We start from the raw sequence: 18,937 nt of genomic DNA, 5'->3' as shown, positions 1-18,937 counted from the left end.
GTAACTTTTCCCTTACTTTATACTTTCCCCTATACTTTACCCCGCTTCCACTCTCCTCCATCTTCGCTTTCCTTTCCGATCTTTCGTTCCCTCTACCGTCCCTTTTTCGGGGATAGCAATTTTTATCGAATCAAGGTCTCCGTACGACAGGCACGGCTAGAGTCTTTCGTCTTGTCGAATCGAATAGCGACCACTCGACATAACGTTCGACGTGGAAATTATCGATTAAAGTCGATGAAATTTCATTTTTACGAAAGCAGAGGTCCATGTTCCGTTTTTTAAATCGCTAGGTCGATGCGTATTTAAGTTTCCTTCTTCCAGGATTTGAATTTCGCGGGTCGATAGTATTTGTTAAATTTTATTCTTTTAAATACATTATCAACTAAGAAAGTTAGAGGAGATTTGTAATAAAAATATGAAAATTCTGTTATCGACTGTCACGAATAATCGGAATAGCAGAATAATCTTCTCGTATTAGCTTAAACTTGGTAAGGATATTCGTCGAATTTTCACCTGTACGATTTTTAACGTGTAAATTATTCGAGACGAAAGGTATAAGTGGGCAGACAACTTGGTTCGAAGAACGTTTAATTCTAAAATAATTATTCTAAATTCGAAATAATCTGTGATAGACACTCAAATCCTTCGTGACAGTGAGGACGTATCAATACCTGTTAATCGGTTGACAGACGGTAACTGACTTTCCCTTTTTCTGTCACACCGTATCGTTTAGATCTACAGATTGGAAAATGTCTATATCCTTCGCGTCTATGTCAGCAGTTCAACACCCTTCGTCCACCATGTGTCCACATATTCTGGAAATCTCAAAACAGCAAGAATTCGACAATTAGATCGACTGGAATCAATAAACCAGGGAATCGCGATACAAACGTTATTGGGAGGAAAACGCTGTATCGATCGGTGGAATAAATTTTTCAGCCGAGCTGCGGGCAATTGTTTCAGCTCCCCTCGTCGAAACAGTGTGATACCTGCGACCAACGTCACTGCAGACCAACGACAAGCGTAAAATACGTTGCTTCGGGTGCGAAACTTTTAACCAAATTGGAACAACGTGCAGACGAATTTACTTTTTTCCGGCATATACGCAACTACCTTGGATTCGATGCCTCGAAAACGTGAAACGCCTGATCAAGCTTATACCGTACTGCACAGCCTCGAAACTTTTCAATCTACGCTGTGAAAAATCGATCACCGATCTTGAACCAATATTTTTTAGCAGTTTAATCGATCGGTCGAGAAAGCTGTCCTTTCGTCTCGCTAGTCTCGTGACGAAAATACCGAAATTGCCGAATCATATTTTAAGAGCCGCGGTCTCGCGTATTTTATTTGAGCGCGTGTTTCTGCGTGTACAGAACGTTAATGACAAGTTCCATAGAGAAGCTGTCACGACAGGTGCAACAGCTCATCGAGGAAACAGCTTTAGAAACATTTCTATAGACGTCGGCTACCCCGAACAATGTCGCTGGACGTTGAAAAAGAAGTGTGTCGCTGGCCAACTACGAGGCTATATTGAATAATACTGCGTACAATATCATTCACTCGAGTGACCCACTTTCCTTTTTCAAACGTAATCGCGAAAAAGAAGATCCTGCCGATTATTAGAATGACGAATTCCAAGCGATCTATGGTAGGTGAGGAAAGTATAGCGAGATCGTAAAATAAAGCGTTAAGTAGATTTCTGAATCGGACACAGTTTAACAAAAAGAATCATCTTTCTATTCGTATTTGAATCTCTTTAAAGTGCTTAATTTCCGTGCAACGCATTTAAACGGTTTCTTAATGTTGATAATTTTGGATCTTAATTGCCGAAATAATGGTAAAGGAACACTAAGTTTACACTTAGCATTTATATTAAAATAGTTATAGATTTATTTGATAAACGATTTCAAAGATATTCATCGATACACATTGCACGCGTCTCACCTTCCTCCATACCAGACTCTTAACTGAACAGTATACATTCCTTTGTTTTCGAGACGCCGCGCACACACATACTTCCACACACTCATATTCACATACATGTATCACTACTACGCGGTCGATCTAGTCTAGCACACAAAATTATACATATCTCAATACTTAACAAAGTATTCGAAACTAGAAAAAATGAAGTAATCGTTAGACGATACGAAGGAATATCATCTAACTGAATACTTTATACGACAATCCGCTGTATTATCCGCCGTATGAGATACTACGTATTTTGAAATTTGTACTGTAAAATGCACGTAGTTGAAAGTTCGCAAACCGCGTTAAACTCTGAAGCTTTGGTAAAGATAAAACGTATTCCAAGCTTTTAGCGGTACTGTACAGCGTCACCGGAACGAATCTCAGATATTTTACAGTTTTTATTTTTACAGAGAAATAGATTGGCATTAGCGATGCGCTTAAACCAAAATATACACAGTAGGTACGCTTAAAGCTTCTCTAGTTCGATCCTGATCAAACGTTACTTGTCCGGATCTCCACTCGTTACGCTCCTCTCGAACTAGATTCCAAGTGGAAAGCGAATAGTAACTCGTCGACTAACCGATTCTCCATATCTACATTTCGCTGGTAATAAAGTAACGACGTGTACGCACGGTTTCCAATCGAATGGAAGAATAGACGCTGATGAAAACAGAGACGAGAGAAAAATAGACGAAGATGCAGATTACGATGATTGTCGGGATACGGTTGAAAGGCCGGCAGTTCAAGCCCGAGGGTACGAGGCCGATTACCAGAAACGACGATCGGCACTCGAAGCCAGAGTGGCCAGATAGCACCGTGTGCGATCGAATCTCGGACGTTCTTGCGTTTCGTCGACTTCCGTCCTTATTGATACGTACTTTTCCCTGCCCCGATTCGATAGATCGTTTGTAAGACTACGAAAAGCGCGATAATTGCAGACTCGATCGCACTTATCTTCCGAGGGAACGTTGCAGTTACTGCGATCGAGGAATTTTGCCACTCTGCGAGAAATTCTTGGAACGAATGATAGTTGCGGAATGTTGGACGATTTTGGGAAGATATTTAAATTAGGTCAAACGTGGATGTGGAATTTTTATTGCTTTCGGGTGGGGAGGAAACGAGGCAACTTTAAAACGATGTCACGGATAGATGCAACGATTCGTAGAATTTGAACGGTTATTGTAAAAATGTCTTTGCGGATATGGAAATTTATGCGCGTTATTAAAATAAAATAGTTCGAAATTTCCTCGCTACCGTAATTGGATACGACAGTGATGGTATTGGTGAAACGAATTGAGAAACGTAGCTTTTGGTAAATGTATTTTAAGCGAATTTACCGTCAATAACGTTAAATGTCTTGTAACTTTTACGTAGATTTTCGGATTTGTTCGAAACTTTATCAGGATAACAAGAACAGTCGTGTCTCGTTATATCGTTAATGAAGTTTCACCAAGTTCTATGAAACACGCATAATGTAGGCGTAAGAGTTTTCCAAGGTAAATGTCCAACTACTTTTCTAAATCGCATAAATAAATCCACCGTAAAATAAATATCATAGAAATAAATAAAAACATGATAACGAACGAACCGCGCGTGGCAGCTGTGATGATTGAAAAAAATTTCAGGCACCGACGGTTCTCCCGGCTTGACGCTCCTCGTATTCGAAGATCCAACATAAACAAACAGGTTTATATATTCAGTTCCCAGAGAGAAAGAGGGAGAGAGAGAGAGACCTTTTTTAAATCAGAAGGGTTGCTCTTTTTCCATGAATGCAGAATGAAACTCAATTACTTCGTAAAGAAGATCCAGCTTTCCTGCGAATGTTCGATCAGATTACGATTAATTATTACTCGTGATGAGTGTTCTTTGACGATGCAGCAAATCAAATATCGCGAATATCGTATCCGTTTCTGTTATCAAACGTATTCCGCTTTTTCGCAGAATTAACATTAATTCCGTAGCGTGTTACGCCACGTACGAATTATCGCTGCAATTTCAATAGAAAAAGATGGAAAAAAAACAAAAAGATGTAAATATTCGAACGAAACAGCAAACAACGATTCGTCGATGGCTCGTTCTAAAAGAAAAAATTCTGTAAGCTTCGCGATGGACTACTTTCCTCGACATATCCACCGAACGTCCTCATATTTTTTGCAGAGTCGTCGAAAGCAGCAGAAACCGGAATTTAGCGTCGGCTGGCGGACGCGAATTTATGCCTCCGTGAGCATTTGCATTTTAAAATTGTCAAGCTCCGGCTGTGCGCGGTAATGAGCTATCTGAATTGCAAATTCAGATATAATAACGCGCTTTCGTAAATATATTTTCAATTACCCGCGAAGGTGACGTTACGCTTAATTGACCTTTCCGTTTACGCGAGCAAATCGCCCATCGAGTTTTCGAAAACGCTCCCCTGGCTACATCGGCCAATTTTCCTATCAAACGGTCGATTCAAACTTCCGAACAGGCTGTTGCGCATCCCAGCCACCGGCTGTAATTTCGTTTCGCGGATCCTACGTGAAACGCTCACGCTGTTTACAATCTTGCTTTTCTACATCAAAGTCGCGATCATGGAATTAATTTTCCAACTAAAAATCCCAGAACATTACTATCATCGTTGATATAAAACGAGAATGATTGGAACGATAAGTTGACCGTAGATGTTTGCGCATTTGTAGCCAGTTTAAACGAGAACAAATTTTACGTTCCACTTTTAAATTCGACGTTCGTTGCGTGTTGAAATTTTCCATCATTTTTTTCCTTTTCCTTTTTTCGTACCAGTTGTGCGATCTTCAGACATTTTGTCACTTTTTGATCGTCGTTACACGCTGATGTTTGCAATAATGCTGATTTGCACGAATATTCGCAGTTTTACGATAGAAAATTACACCTTACATCCATCACACGATAAAAAATAACTGTTCTTTCGTAGCCTATTTCGCCTTGAAATAAAAGAAGAGAAACTTCCTAAGCCTAACGAGCCACGAAAGCTTCATTGTTGACGTTAGCTGGTTTTTCCAAGAAAATGCAAAATTATCGCCGCTCTCGGGATGCTTCTATGCCAAAAGCTTCTCGGCACGGCTTCTTACATCCCACGGTTTAATGTGCACGGCAATTAAGACAGAGGGTAAGATTATCGTGCGGCAACACATTAAAAATGTTATAACCGGCGAGAAATTAGCGAGAACTGGGTCAACGCTAAGTCGCGCGGATGAAACGATTCTCGGAAAAACGAAAGGATGGATCGTGCTTCGATGCCGGTTAATGTCGATAAATACCGCGAAATTTTCGAGTATTTTCCTCTTCGTTTGCTCGTGCCTTTTCCACCAGAGCGGAGGAGAACGGGGGAGTAATTTAATTCTGACGAAACGCTAGTCTTATTTTCTCACTGTGTATCGCGACAAGTTCTTTTTTCACAACCTTCGGTGTACTGCGATGCTCGGCGGAGATTAGGCGAAAAAAGACGTGAAAAATAGTCGCGCCAGATCCACCGTGACTATAAATAATCGCGCAAAGCGAATAACGACGACGTTAATAAATTTGAATATTAACGAGACCATTAATAGCAAGGACGGCGCAAATGAGCTTCGCGGAATCTTCCTTTTTCCCACGACGAGCAGCGGTGCTTTTATCGAAATAGTTATCTGGCGACGTACGTCGTGTGAAAAATTCATTTTCACGACACGATCGCTTCGTCGAGACGTCGCGACTCGTCGACCGAGAAAATCGCGTCTCGATCGATCCTCCAAGGACTGCGCTGCGTCGAAGTGCTCGCCTCAAAAGGCGAATCTCCGGTTATTTTCGAGCCTCTGCCGAGCGAACGACTCGTAACTCACGACGAACGATCAGAGAAGGAATAAACCGACAAAACAAAATTCTCAAGCGAGATTTTGCCACGAGAACCGTTCGCGAGAGCCAATTCGCCGGTGTATCCCGAGGCCTGGCGAGTGTCTCCACGGCGGAATTGTCGCACGAAATTGAAATCATGCAAATGCTAGGGAAATAAATTAAAAACGTACACAGGAGCGCGTCAGCCTGCCTGTCTACCTGATCCTCGTAAATTGGAAAAAGCTACGCGGTGGACTTAAACTTCTCGGGTTAGGTCTATTTTCCGAATGGGCAACCATCGGCGAGTGAGATTGCACCGTCTACTCTGGTCGATGAGGAGAACTCGTTTCGTCGATGATTTTCAGTTCTAGGTTGCTCGTCGGGAAACTCGAGCTCTCCCAAGACCGACATCGTCTAATACTAAGAAACACGAGAAGATCGAAAATTCCAGAGCGCAGAGTAGAAGGATAGGGGAACGAGCAAAGCGGGATGAATAAGTTTCGGTTTGTGAAACAGAAATCCCGCTTCTTCTCTTTTCTCTCGACACCTATTTGCTCCGTTCTTCCTCTTCTCTCTCTCTCTCTCTCTCTCTCTCTCTCTGTCTGTTTTTCCTCCGGACTAAGGCTCTCGTCGCGTACAAACGTAGACACGGCATTCGTAAATCAACTCTCGAAATTGTTTTCGAGTGGGCCGCACCTCCCACGCTTCGGCAAACTCCGCATCTAGAAATCCAAGCAACGACCGATGGACTGACTACGTGGACACGCCGTTCCCGATAATTTTCCTCCTCGTGGGAAAGCGACCGGGTGGCGACCGATGCGTTTTGATACGCGGCGAGCATCGCGGTTGTTTGAACAGATCTCGTACTGGAACGCGATGGAAGAAGTTTGTGGGAATTTGGATGCGTATAAACTTTTCTTTCGTCCGTTGGTGTAGAACGCGGCACTTTTCGGGCGGCGTTGCATCACAGAAAAGCTCGTCGGTTAATTATCGAAGTTAAACCACGACATAATTAATACCTTCGTTGCCACCGACTTGGAACTGAAACGCGGGATGACGAAAGAGTAACGCAATAGAAAAATTAGTAGCTTTTTCGAAGGCACAACTTTTTGAAATATAAGCAAGTTTCGAAATTGTGAATTTATATAACGCCACGAGGTGGAGGAAAAATATTTTTAAACGTGCGTTTCTTCTGTTTGAATCTTTTTCTTTCGGAAAAATAGGTTATAACATACATAAGCGAATTAAGTATTCCACAAAATTAGTATATCGAAACGGCATATATACTTTCGTATGTAATTCCATAGAATTTCGTAGAATTCGTAAGAACCTTGAATTAATTTAATAGATGAAACAAATCTCTGTGCAGATCTCATTTTTCTAATCGTCTTTACAAAGATACGAATCTGCCAAAGTATCCGTAGTTTATTAACGATAAATTATAAGAATCTATAGAAAAAATTCCATAGAGTTTTCGGATAAAACGATCGATTCTCGTATATTACAGATATTGGACGACGACCGGAAGTGGTCAGATGATAACCGAGCTTCCGCGAGACAATAAAGCAGCGATCATGGACAGCATAGCTTCGTCATATGCGTTACAAAGACCCAGATTCAATGCGACACCTCCACCGAAACTTTCGAAAGTCGATGGAAAGATCGGCTGGCCTTACTATCAAAAGTACAAACAAACAGCGGAAGCGCAGAAGGCACAAATCTTCGAGGATATTCAGAGGAAAATGGCAAACGCGACTAGCGGCAACAGTCTCGGTCATTCGTGGAATTCCACCGACATCACGACCCAACGTCAGCACAGGCTCAGAATGAAACATCATCGACTAACGTCTAAAGGAAAACGCTTGAGAACGCGTGAGTAGAAGATCTTGGTGCTGTGTATTCAGCTTCTCGTTGAAAACCTTTCTCCGCTGCTTCAAAAGCGACGTGACACGGTTCGTGCCAACAATGACTCGACCACGTTGATGCGATCTTTTCATTTGTAGAAATTAATGATAAAACAGAGCTTAACAACGATGTGTTCCGCGCAGATGCTCAAAGAACGTTCTCTTTCGCGCCACTCTGACTCGCTGCATTTAGAATCGCGGTCTTTGTCGCCGCGTCGATTATCTTTTTATATTTTCCGTTTCGTTTCGCCTCTTCTGTTGCGTGTAAATACCGGTCTAACGCTTGTTTTCTGACGACTTGAATTTATTTAAAACTAGCGACAAAGCTCGTCATAAATGGACACAAGCGCGCATTGTGTTTTAATGCCTCGGTTGTCAATTACGCTCGTTCATTTAATCCTTCGCTCTACGATTTTTCGCGAAACTATTTCATCCACAGCTATTTCAGTCCATAGATTTTTATATCGCGATCTTACTTTATCTCGTCGAATATATTCGAGTCTTTTTCTTCGTTACGTTTCATTTTCACAGCATCGAATTTTCATATTCGTACGAAACGATGCATACGTAATCTGACATGCTAAACTTTAACGCGTAAATAGATTTTCTAGCCATCTGATGAGTCATTTCCTTGGCAAACACTGACAAATGTCTCTTAAATGAATAAATTTGCAAATTCCCATTTCCGACCAACTAATTTCCACGACAAACCCAGTTTCCATTTAATCAAGACGATTGCAAGATGATTAATGGCGTTGTTCGATGATCGCAGGTCCTCCGAGGGATTGCAAGGTCGGAGAATGGGGTCCATGGAGCGCCTGTAGTCGTAGCTGCGGCGTAGGAGAGACGCAGAGGACGCGGAAGATCACGATAAAGCCACGCCGTGGCGGATCAGCGTGTCCGCCTCTGAAAGAGACCAAGTGGTGCGGCAGCGCGAGCCCTTGCCCCGACGGCAAATCCATCGTGGACAGCTATCAATGGTAGTCGTGTGGTCGTCGGTGAAACGATCCCGTGAACGACGAAGCCGTCGACTCGAGATGATTTACCCTGAACGATCCGAAAGGGAGGATTCGAGGGACCCAATGGGTCTCGACGAAATAGACGAACACGGCTGGATCGTTAGCGGTCCGCTAGATTGCGTCAATAACGTTATCGTAGTCGTAGCACCAAAGATTTCGCACGGGCAGAGACGGCGTCGATAATATCACGATCGATCGTTTATCGATCGATCGAGTCAATAATTATTTGTTTATCGGCAGCTAAATATCAAACGTAACGAGAAAAAAAAATGAGAATCGTACCGCGTGTCGGAGGAATAGAGATACAAAGATAGAGAAGTAGGCGAGTCGTGCGTTAGCGTGTAAACGGACGCGACATGGGAATAGAATGAGAAAGGCTACGCAAGGAAACACCTTCTGTCTTTGTCGAGCAAGGCACGCACAATGCACACTGATGCAGTTGGTTTGCTCGGTGTTGCACTTACGTATTTATCGTACGAATGTGAATGCGTTATTAGACAAGAAAACGAGGGATTTCTGTGCAGCGTTCTATCGCTATGTCGCTTTTTCAGCTCGCTCTCGCGTACACGCTATCCTTGTATCTCTGTAATGAGAAGAAACATCGTTCTGAACCTTGGCCTACAAACCGAGTTTCCTGCTCTGCATAAAACTCGTTCGTGTTCGACCCTCGGTCGGATCGACATATTTTCTGGATAGAGCGTTTGGAAACTCCGTTGAAAAGGGGCCGAAAGGACGAAGGTATAAAAATGCAACACGAACGAGTTAAGAGGGATCGTTGGAGCGTAGAATGGCGCTTAATTTTCGACGATTCTCGTGCACGGACGCTTTTCAATACGACGTCGATCGATCGCCAATCGACGTCGCGTTTCCTACGCGATATTTTCTGCGTTAGGCTGGAGCACGGAAAATTCGTATCTCGATCTAGTTTGCTTCTTGGTTTAACTGCCGGTCGGCCCAGCGTTATATCGACACGCGACGATAATCGTCGCAACGCGTTTTCAAACTTCGACTCGCGGAAGAACGAACGAGAAGGGAGGAACGACTCTTTTTGTCGGAGACCACATCTGTCCTTGTTGAAACGTCGAGGCGTACGCGTTTATCATTCGTGGACTCGGCCGATCGGAAACGAGATAAAGGTTGTCGCGATTCGAACTGTGAAATTCCACGAGAATTCGAGCCGGTTTACGGATTATCCTGGCAGGATAAAGCGAATTCCCGAACGCGATCCGCTGAAACTCGGATACGGGCGTCCCAGTTCCCACCGTTGTCGGATATCCCGTCGACGCGATCCAGTCTCGTGGTTTGGCAACGACCGAAAAAAACGAGAAAAAAAGGAGAAGAAGAAGGAAACGAGGGAAGTACAGAGTTTTCCGAAGGTTCGAAAAATTGCCGGCAATTCCCCGAGCGGCTAAGGCGTTGAACGCAATTAGTCCACTGGTCTTGCACGATGGAACACCGTCTCCAGTATGTATGTGCTAGTTTCTGTGTGTATGTGTATGTGTATCGCGTGTGTACGTGTGACGAACGAAGAAGCCGGTGGATGAGAAAGTTTCTCGGTAGAAATCCAACGGGTGGTTCGCGTGTCGATCGACGGTCTTAGAGGGACTTAGTAACCGGTCGCCGGATATCCTACCATTCGAAACTAGCTTTGCATTTCTTCGCGATTCGTGTCCGGGACACGTATCTCGGAACCTGAAAGCGTCTATTGATTCTACGCCAGCGCCAGTAGTTCAGGGTGAAGGGAACATCGAGGGGATTATGGAGATGCTACGTTTGAATTTTTTTAAGAGAGGACCTGCATCTTGTAACTTATAATCAGGAAAAAAGCATCTATTACTTATACGTGTGTGTATCGAGCAAAGTGAAATCGATAGTTGCGCTCTCGAATTTATGGACGACGTTGTATATTTCCGCGTTTGCATCGCTTCGCTGCTGCTACGGTTCTATTAACCTTTTAACCGAGTGCACTTCTCGTTGGAGTGGTGTTCGCGTTTTCATTTGAACGGTGCAAGAATTTATCGATCCGAGCCCCTCTTCCAACGTTTCTACTTGGGAAATGGTGTATATGAAAATAGCAAATACCCGCGTGCTTCGGTCTCTATTATCGCTATAAAATGATTAAACACTCGGTTAAGGGGTTGAAAGTACGCTCTTCGACGGATCGATATCGACACATGCAACAACATCTTACGACGCTCATCTCGCCCTGTCGAATTCGTAAGAGATTTACAAAGAGAGAAAAGGGAGAACGCGAGAGAAAAATAACGAGAGAAAATGAAAGAAGGTTCGTTCCGCGAAAGATCTTTCCCCCGCGCCAATGTTACGGTATTCGTTCTCATGGCGTGATAGGGAAATTTTTATAAAAAAAAAAGATATCATCAGGTACATACTTAGGTGAGTGTATTATATCTTAGGCGTAAATTTAACGATAATAATTAATAACTAACGTTTAATCGTAATTTGTTAATTAATAGGCTCTGGTATTACGACGCCCGTCAAGGGCTGCACGCGCAACGGCTTGTCCTCCTCACGTAATGTTATTTCGTAACGGGCAACGCTGCAATTATGCGGCGCGCTATCCGTCGAGGGACACCCTGTCGTGCGTAGTCAACTATCGTTTCGAGTAATTAAAACGATCAAACGTGGTAAAGGGTTGGAAACGAGGGAAAAGAACGACGTAACCGTATTCGTTTGAATTTCATCGACTCGTTCTGTAAAAATAGAATTCTAAAAGAAACATTTCGCTATTGATCTATCAGGTTATTCCACAAGTAATATCGTCCCTTATCAATCGCCGGAACTCGCAATTAGTCGAAAAACGAAAACGATCTGTTAGATGTAGAAGCGTATTCCACAAAAATAACCGATGAATCGACGAAGTTTCCTGAATGTATATAGCACAATTATTAAAGCAAGAAATATCGTAATATTTCCAATATTTTCATGATACGATCAACGATCACAATTAATTTGAAAAATTAAATGGTATAGAAAATCATACGTTTAGTTTCAAAACCAAGTTGCAAAATAGAATACACTTGTCGCACCGTTCCTCCCTCCCTGTAGTCTCCGTGTACAGGCACGGAATTACTTATGGAATGTCCGAATGAAAATAGAATAAAAAAGAAAGAATCGATAGAGTACAAAAAAAAAAAACGGTCGAAATTCGTAGCCAATTTCGACTACGCAAGATACGCGTAATAATACGCGAGATAAACAGGAGCAAGGTTTCGCTTATATCCACGGAACGAGAAAGTTGTTCGGTGGACTGTAAAATTTCTCGCGGTACAATACGCGCATTACGATAGAACCGACGAAAGGGAGGGCCTTTTATTTCAACCGGGAAGAAGGACCAAGCCGTCGCAGTTTTAGCAGCATTAAGAGAAAGGGGATGAACGTTTTATAAACTAAACGCTCGAGGGGACGCTTTCTTAACGAAAGTTTCAACGACACTGAGAGAGAGAAGGAGTAGCCGTACTTTGCCTAAGAAATAAAAGCGCGAGATAACAAGGAGAGGAGACGTTACCAAAGAAAACGCTCGTGTAAATGTATATCTTATCCTTTCCTGTATTTCCCACTTGCCAACCCCTTTGCGTTTCCCCTCGAAAAACTTTTTCCTGCCCATCCTCCTCTTGAATCTTCCGTTGTCCTCCATCTTTATACCCACAAGCGTGTCTGTGTCATTTTTCTTCCTCTCTCTCTTCTTCAAACCTGTCGCAGACGCATAAACGCTTCTCCTCTCTTTCTCTCTTCTCCCTAACGCGTGAGCGGCTCACGGAAGACAATGACAAATCAATGAGAGACCGACCGAAGGGAAGGAAGGAGGATGATTCTGTACAAGTCACTGTGCATTCTAGCCTCTAAGGACCTAGCCGATAGGACTAGCCGTTAAGCAAGAATATGTAGCAATGTATAACACATAAGTTTATATTACATAATAAAATCTGTCGATAAAATCCGTTCGAACGATATTTTTCACTTGTGACGTATGATGAATGGTATTCGTATCGTAATAAAGTAGCTATTATTTCAGGAATGGTCGTACGATTTTCGTATCCTGCTCTGGTCTCCTCCATCTGTAAGATTCGCTACGAAACCGATAACCGTCTAAGTATAATCGAATTCCATGAACGAACGATTGAAATGTCATAGGTTTCGTTCGATCCTCCGTAAAATTGTTTGCTGTCGCAATCAACCAGTCGTTGCAGACAAACAAACTAGAGCGACGTTTGCCTTGTTTTAATTTAATCTTCCGTACGTTGCGTACAGAATGTTATCAACTAATGAAACGATAAATTCATTCTTTTCCTACGTTCTGTAAAACCGATTCCAATGTTAACGCGTTATATTTTTCTTACAGAGAAGTAAGAGAAGATGGAAAGGATTAAATTTAACGGACCATTTGATGGCAGTTATTGTAGCAAGAGGTAAAAAACGTAACGGTAGAGAAACATTCTTCGATCGTAAAATGAAAATGCAACAAAAATATCGGTCCTTTGATCGAATCGCGCCACATGCGATATATGCACCTCATGTACCTTGCGCACAGGAGGTAGTGTATACGTTTATACTGGCGGAAGAGAAGCCACGGTTCAGCCATTGTTCCCTCGAAAAATCAGCAAGCGAAACCTCGTAGATAGAACGCTTTCTGTTAACGATCCGATCCCTCTTCGCAAGCCAACCGACAATATTAATAATCGTCCCGGCGGAGCAATTCCAGAGTCGGAGGGTAGAGAAAGCTGCCACCGTTGGTTGTTATCACGCAACATTACCCGAAAATAAAGGACGCGGTGCGGTTTGCTGGGAGAAAGACGAGTACGAAGGACAGGTAGCCAGAATACAATACCTACAAGGCGTACGGATCTTGGAACCCCACAGTCAGATAAGAGGGTGGAGGCAAACCCGCAGCCGCCCTTTGCTCGACCCTCGACTTTCGAGGACGAGCCGAGTGCAATGATGCTGCACGAAATCCAACCTCGTCCCCCTTTTACCCATTCAGCCGCACTTTACCGAACCCTTCTTTATCTCTTCGCGTACAGTTAATCGCATTAATGTCGCCCGTTTCTTTCGCTCCAGACTTTTTGCCGTTGCTTACTCGAACGTAGTATTTATTCCCGGGGAAGAGAAATTAATCGTGGAGTGCTTTTCAAAGAGACCGTCTGTATACGATATCGTATAACCAAGAAAAAGAGTGGAATTGTCTGTGAGAGCGACATCATGGCGAGAAATAATTATATTTCAAGGAAATATTTTCGTAGAATAACATTTTCCTATTTGGGGCTTCAAGAAAATAGTTTGAACGTGTTTAGTTAAGAATAGGCCTGGTACACGCGTGTGATAAATTTCCAAACTTTCTTTTCAAGTTCAAACAAAACGTCTCGTGGAAAATTTGATTGTACGTTTTCGACTTATTTTCACACGCAGAATGACCTTCTGTCGACTATTTAGTCTTGTCCAGTCCGGAATTGACGTTATTTGGTTGGACTCTGTACAATATAGTTTGCTCCTAGATTTTCTTAATACACAAATTTTGTAGAAATACTTTTACAAATAATGCAGCGAGTAACGGATACAAAAAGAGTGAACGAACGAATAAATTGTTTGAACGACGGCGATCGTAAGAAAAATTTTCAAAATTTTCTTTGCGCCAACTATCAACGTGTCAGGTCCCAAAAGATCGTCTCGATGCAAGATGGTTTAAAACTCAGAATAAATCAGGTCGCTGAATTCTATTCGTCAAAATCCACGAGCCTATTGTTCGCCGGTACCTGAGGGAAGTTCCAAACTCGACAGTGCAAATGTTTAAACGAGATAAATCAAAGGACCAGTGGGTGTCTTCTGGCTTGTTAGACCAACCCTCGACGCGTAAACGTTTCCAAACGAGCGAGTCTTAGTCCAAAGATACTCTCTCTCTCTCTCTCTCTCTTTCTTGCTCCCATCTTGGAGAGACGAGCCGTGGATTAATTATATTAACGTTTCAATTAATCAAGCTTGGACCTCGAGAAGAGAAACAAAGATAGTTGTACGATCTGGAGGACTTGAAATGCCGATTGAAACGAAGCTTCTCTCGTTATCGTGTTTATCTTACTTTGGTCGATCTTTCGCCAAGAAATAAGCGTAGCTTTATTAGAGAAACTTAAAGAAAATAGGCGCGAAAGTTCGTTGGTTCTCGTGCTTCTTGCTGGTTCGTTGAGAGAACACGGTTCCAGTCAAGGATTTATACTGGCCGCTCTTCGAAAGTTAATGAAACAGAAACACTCTGCAACGATAACGATGAAGAAACATTTTCCTTCATTTGGAAATGTAATTAACGAAAATATTAATCGGTACTGTAGCTGGGTCGTTGGTCGATAAAATTGAAACCAGAGACCATGAAGGAATTTTTTTTCTACTTCGTTCTAACCTGAAATATTTTTAGACCATCGGAGAAACATAATTGGCCGGAAGAATGCAGCCAGGCTAAATTAATCTCTTTTTAAAAGGTAAAAGAACGGATTTAAAATAATATCAAGCATCCCCGTATTCGTTCATGAAAGCAGAAAGTGTGCTCGTTCACCGCTGGCGCAAAAATAATAAAGAGCGATTCTGAAGCTTTCCACGTTCTGATGTAATCTACGTCGTCTCTCAAGAACCAAAGATATATCACCAAGATTCTCGAAGCATTTCAATCTTACTCTAGTCGTCAAAATTTACCAGCCAAACTAATATCTCGGAAGATCCGCAGCTTCTGTCGCGCGTTTCAAGTAATTCGGAGCAAGTCGAAATGAATGCCAGCCAGTTTCCCACCGACTCCAGACACTGTAGCAATTAAAACGATTCTCGTCATGTCGGTACTCGTGCACATCGACCGTGTATATGTTCATGGAAGAGACCGGTAAAACCGCGGTTCAAATGAGAGATAATTGAGCGTGAAGAGCGGAGAGATGACGATAATATAATGGGAGAAGACGTGTAAGGCGTATCTGGTCGCACGGCAGATCGCTCGTAGTCCGTTGTAAGTGAGATATTGTTAGTGGAACACGTGCGCCTGGTTAGAGGCTAAGACAGTCCCGGGGTTCATAAAATTAATAACCCATAAATCCAGGGGAATATCACCGAGAAAATTGCCCGAACATACATTACGTCGTCGTGCCGACTCGCTTTCGCTCCGCCCTTTCCTGTCGCCGAAATTCGACGAGGGGACGTCCGCTTTGAGGGTTCGTATAATCAAAGAAACCCGCCCTTTTCTCTTGGAATACGTTCATACATCGAAGAAAGTTCAAATACGGCTGCTTTTCAAAAGCGGGATAAAAATAACAGTTGAATTACTGAGAAGTTTGTTTTTTAAGAAAACACTCCTTAATCTAATAATAACTTAGTTTAATAATAATCAGAGAACAAGAACAGCGGGAAAAGAAATTTCTATTACATAGCACGTTCTGTCCAAACGTAGTAGAAATTCAGGTTAGTATAAACTAAAAGTAAAATTAACAGCGGGGATTGTAAATGGCGCGGATATATCGGTTCGTTCTACTTGAACCGGGCGGAAGGAACGTGAGAATCAATGTTTAGTCTGCAAACAAAACTGTACATGACTGCGTTCCTCTGTTAGCAGCGTGCATCTGTTACGATCACATTGTTCTAAACAATGCCCAGAGGTCTCGCTGCTCTCAATCACACGGTGTGTAACTATCCGGCAAGGTTACTTCCTGCCCTGCTGAATCTCTCATTTTCCAGCTCCCACCTTCGCCACCAACGTTCCCTTCGGTGTGGTGTTTTCGAACCAGGGAAACCGCTACGCCGTTTATCCAACAAAGAAAATCTCATCTTTCTGATATAAAACGACCTGCCGCTCGTCCAAGTAGTTTAGCCTCGTAATGGTCAGACATCTCGGTGTACGTATGGTGGAACTCAACTTATCCGAATTCATCGAGGGACGAAGAATTTATACGATAGAAGTTTACCAATTTTTCCATTTATCTACGATTTTTCGTTCATACAAATAAATTCAATCGGAAGAAATTCTCGTGCATAACTGAATTAATATTATTGGTGAAATTGTAAGAGTTGCTGATAAATTGCAATGCACTAGGCAATTATGCAACTCGTGTTTGATTATTTAGAACGGAAATACGAGAAAGCATGGGCGATATATTATTCAAGCCAGTAGATCTTGATCCCGAAGTTCCCAGCAAATTCCTCAAGATTCTAGACTACCTTCAATCAGTTAGTAACTCTTTGGGTTGCTAGTCACGATCCAGTAAACCGTACAAGACTCTCGATACTCGGAAACTGTGAGGTAGAAACCATACGTAAGACGAAGAAAAAGAATAAATATGGGAGAAACGATAGTTTTTCGAAAGCTAAGATCAACGAAAGGCTACACTGTAGACCAAGCTTCCGGTAAGACGTTCCAAAGCACCAACGTCGAAGCTTCCATAGATTAGGATTAGTCTTTGCAGCAGCTTCGTTCGTGCACACAACGAGCAACTCGTTCATGTTTTATGGTACGTTTACGTGGTTAGGTTCCTTGTCGTTCTCTCCATTGGTGTTGCAGCATTGCAAGTAAGTCAGCTAACGACTAACGATAACGCAAATATACCAGACCCCGTTGTCGCTACCTGTTCTGTTGTAGTTAGACTTTGCATTCCTCGGGTTCGTTCGCGAATGCCTTTCGAAGACTAGACAAACCGGGTCAGAAATCAACAAGCTGATCTATCAGAGAGAAGAATCCGACAAAGTTAAAGACTTTGCGTTTAATAATATTCAATCGAAATTTCAGTGTTACGAAAGTGACGTAAAGGGAGAGCGAAAAATGGCAGAATTTATGAAAAAACGTGGAACGACCAGGAAGTAAGTTAATTTTGAAATGTTAATAATTCTCATGATACTACCTGGTAAGATAATATTGCGAATATCGAAGGAAGAAAATAAAATAAAGCAAAGATAGCAAGGAATTCTGAAAAAATAGGAAATAGAAAATTTCGAGACTGCAGTGCAATCGAATGGACTCGACTGTACGTTTGTCTGAACGCGTCTTCCTTCAAATATTTGCATCTTTCCTCTCGCAAGAAAATACGAATCGAATCGCAAGCAGTGGCCTGAATTCCCTTCGATAATCTTCCACGTCGTTCCAACCTCGTCATTTTACCATCGTCCTCGGTAAACTTTCCAATCGACGTAACCGTCTACCCCCTACGTAGAAATATTCCGATAGATATTTCAGCCGCTCGCGTGTACATAAACGCACGTGTGTGTCGCGTTCCGCCGTAATACGTCGTCCTTATAGGAAATTCATAAGATACTCGAAGAGCCGTAAACAGTTGCAAGGTATTTCGCAAACACGCAATATACCCGCGCATATTGAATATCGCGCGAACGGAGGTGACAATCGCAAAGGAAATCGCTTCGACTTCCAGCCATCCTGTTACCAGTCGAGCCAAAGCTTCTCGGTGACAAGCAGGGATTAATTTGACAGCCCGGTTGAAAGTAATATCGGCCCTCGTGAATAATGAACCGAAACGCGGTCGCACGTACACGGACGAAAATACACTCGATTTAACTTTTAATTAATGGATTCGTTAGGGTAATTGAATCGACCCTGTACCGGTGTAACTTTTATCACCGCACCGACAGACCCGACATTCAGCCTGACTTTGCGGCTTTCAAACTTTCTACGATGTTTCAAACCGTCTACGCCGCTAGTTACTATACCGTTTCCAATTATTTGGTCATTTTTCCGGACGAGTGAAATATGCTAGGAGACAAGTTAAATTTGACGTCGTTACCTAAACGCTAACCTTTCACTTTGTTTTACGTTTTTAACCAGCAGAAGCTTATTCGCCAACCTAACGTTCTTAGACACGTCATACGGGAATTAAACGAAAGAACAGAAGGTTGGATGATGAAATTGACGCGTGTAAGATAGAGAAACGAATTCACGGTTGTGTGTTTCACAGTCGTGGCAGTGATCAATATGTCGAGGCGCAGAATCGACGGAAATTCGTTGAATCGGCAGGTACTGCGGATGAGTAAACGACAAAGGCTGGCTTTGTCGTGTGCCGTGCATAGCGTCGGCCGGAAGAGGAAATCGAAAGTGTGATAGACCCTCTGGGATGCAGCGAAGCCTGTATGTAGTCTGTCTAGCGCAGTCGGTGCATTAATGCGGCCCGATCAGCGAAAAGCTGAATATCAGACCAACTTCTCTCTGATCTTTCTCTTTCTTTTTCCATCTTCCTG

General features: G+C 42.7%; 1 protein-coding gene across 1 annotated transcript in view; it reads left to right on the top strand.

Moving 5' to 3' along the window:
• LOC126870451 (uncharacterized) overlaps positions 1-12,675 on the top strand; it is a 194,547-nt gene extending 181,872 nt beyond the window's left edge. The window contains exons 6-7 of the mRNA XM_050628194.1: positions 7,304-7,668; positions 8,473-12,675. Of these exons, the coding sequence (XP_050484151.1) occupies positions 7,304-7,668; positions 8,473-8,684 (577 nt within the window). The 3' untranslated portion in view covers positions 8,685-12,675. The remainder of the gene's footprint in view (positions 1-7,303; positions 7,669-8,472) is intronic.
• Positions 12,676-18,937: the final 6,262 nt, after the last annotated feature.

This window comes from Bombus huntii, chromosome 10, assembly GCF_024542735.1.
Source record: "Bombus huntii isolate Logan2020A chromosome 10, iyBomHunt1.1, whole genome shotgun sequence".
Lineage (NCBI taxonomy): Eukaryota > Metazoa > Arthropoda > Insecta > Hymenoptera > Apidae > Bombus > Bombus huntii.
This window is presented reverse-complemented; position numbering and strand designations above follow the sequence as displayed.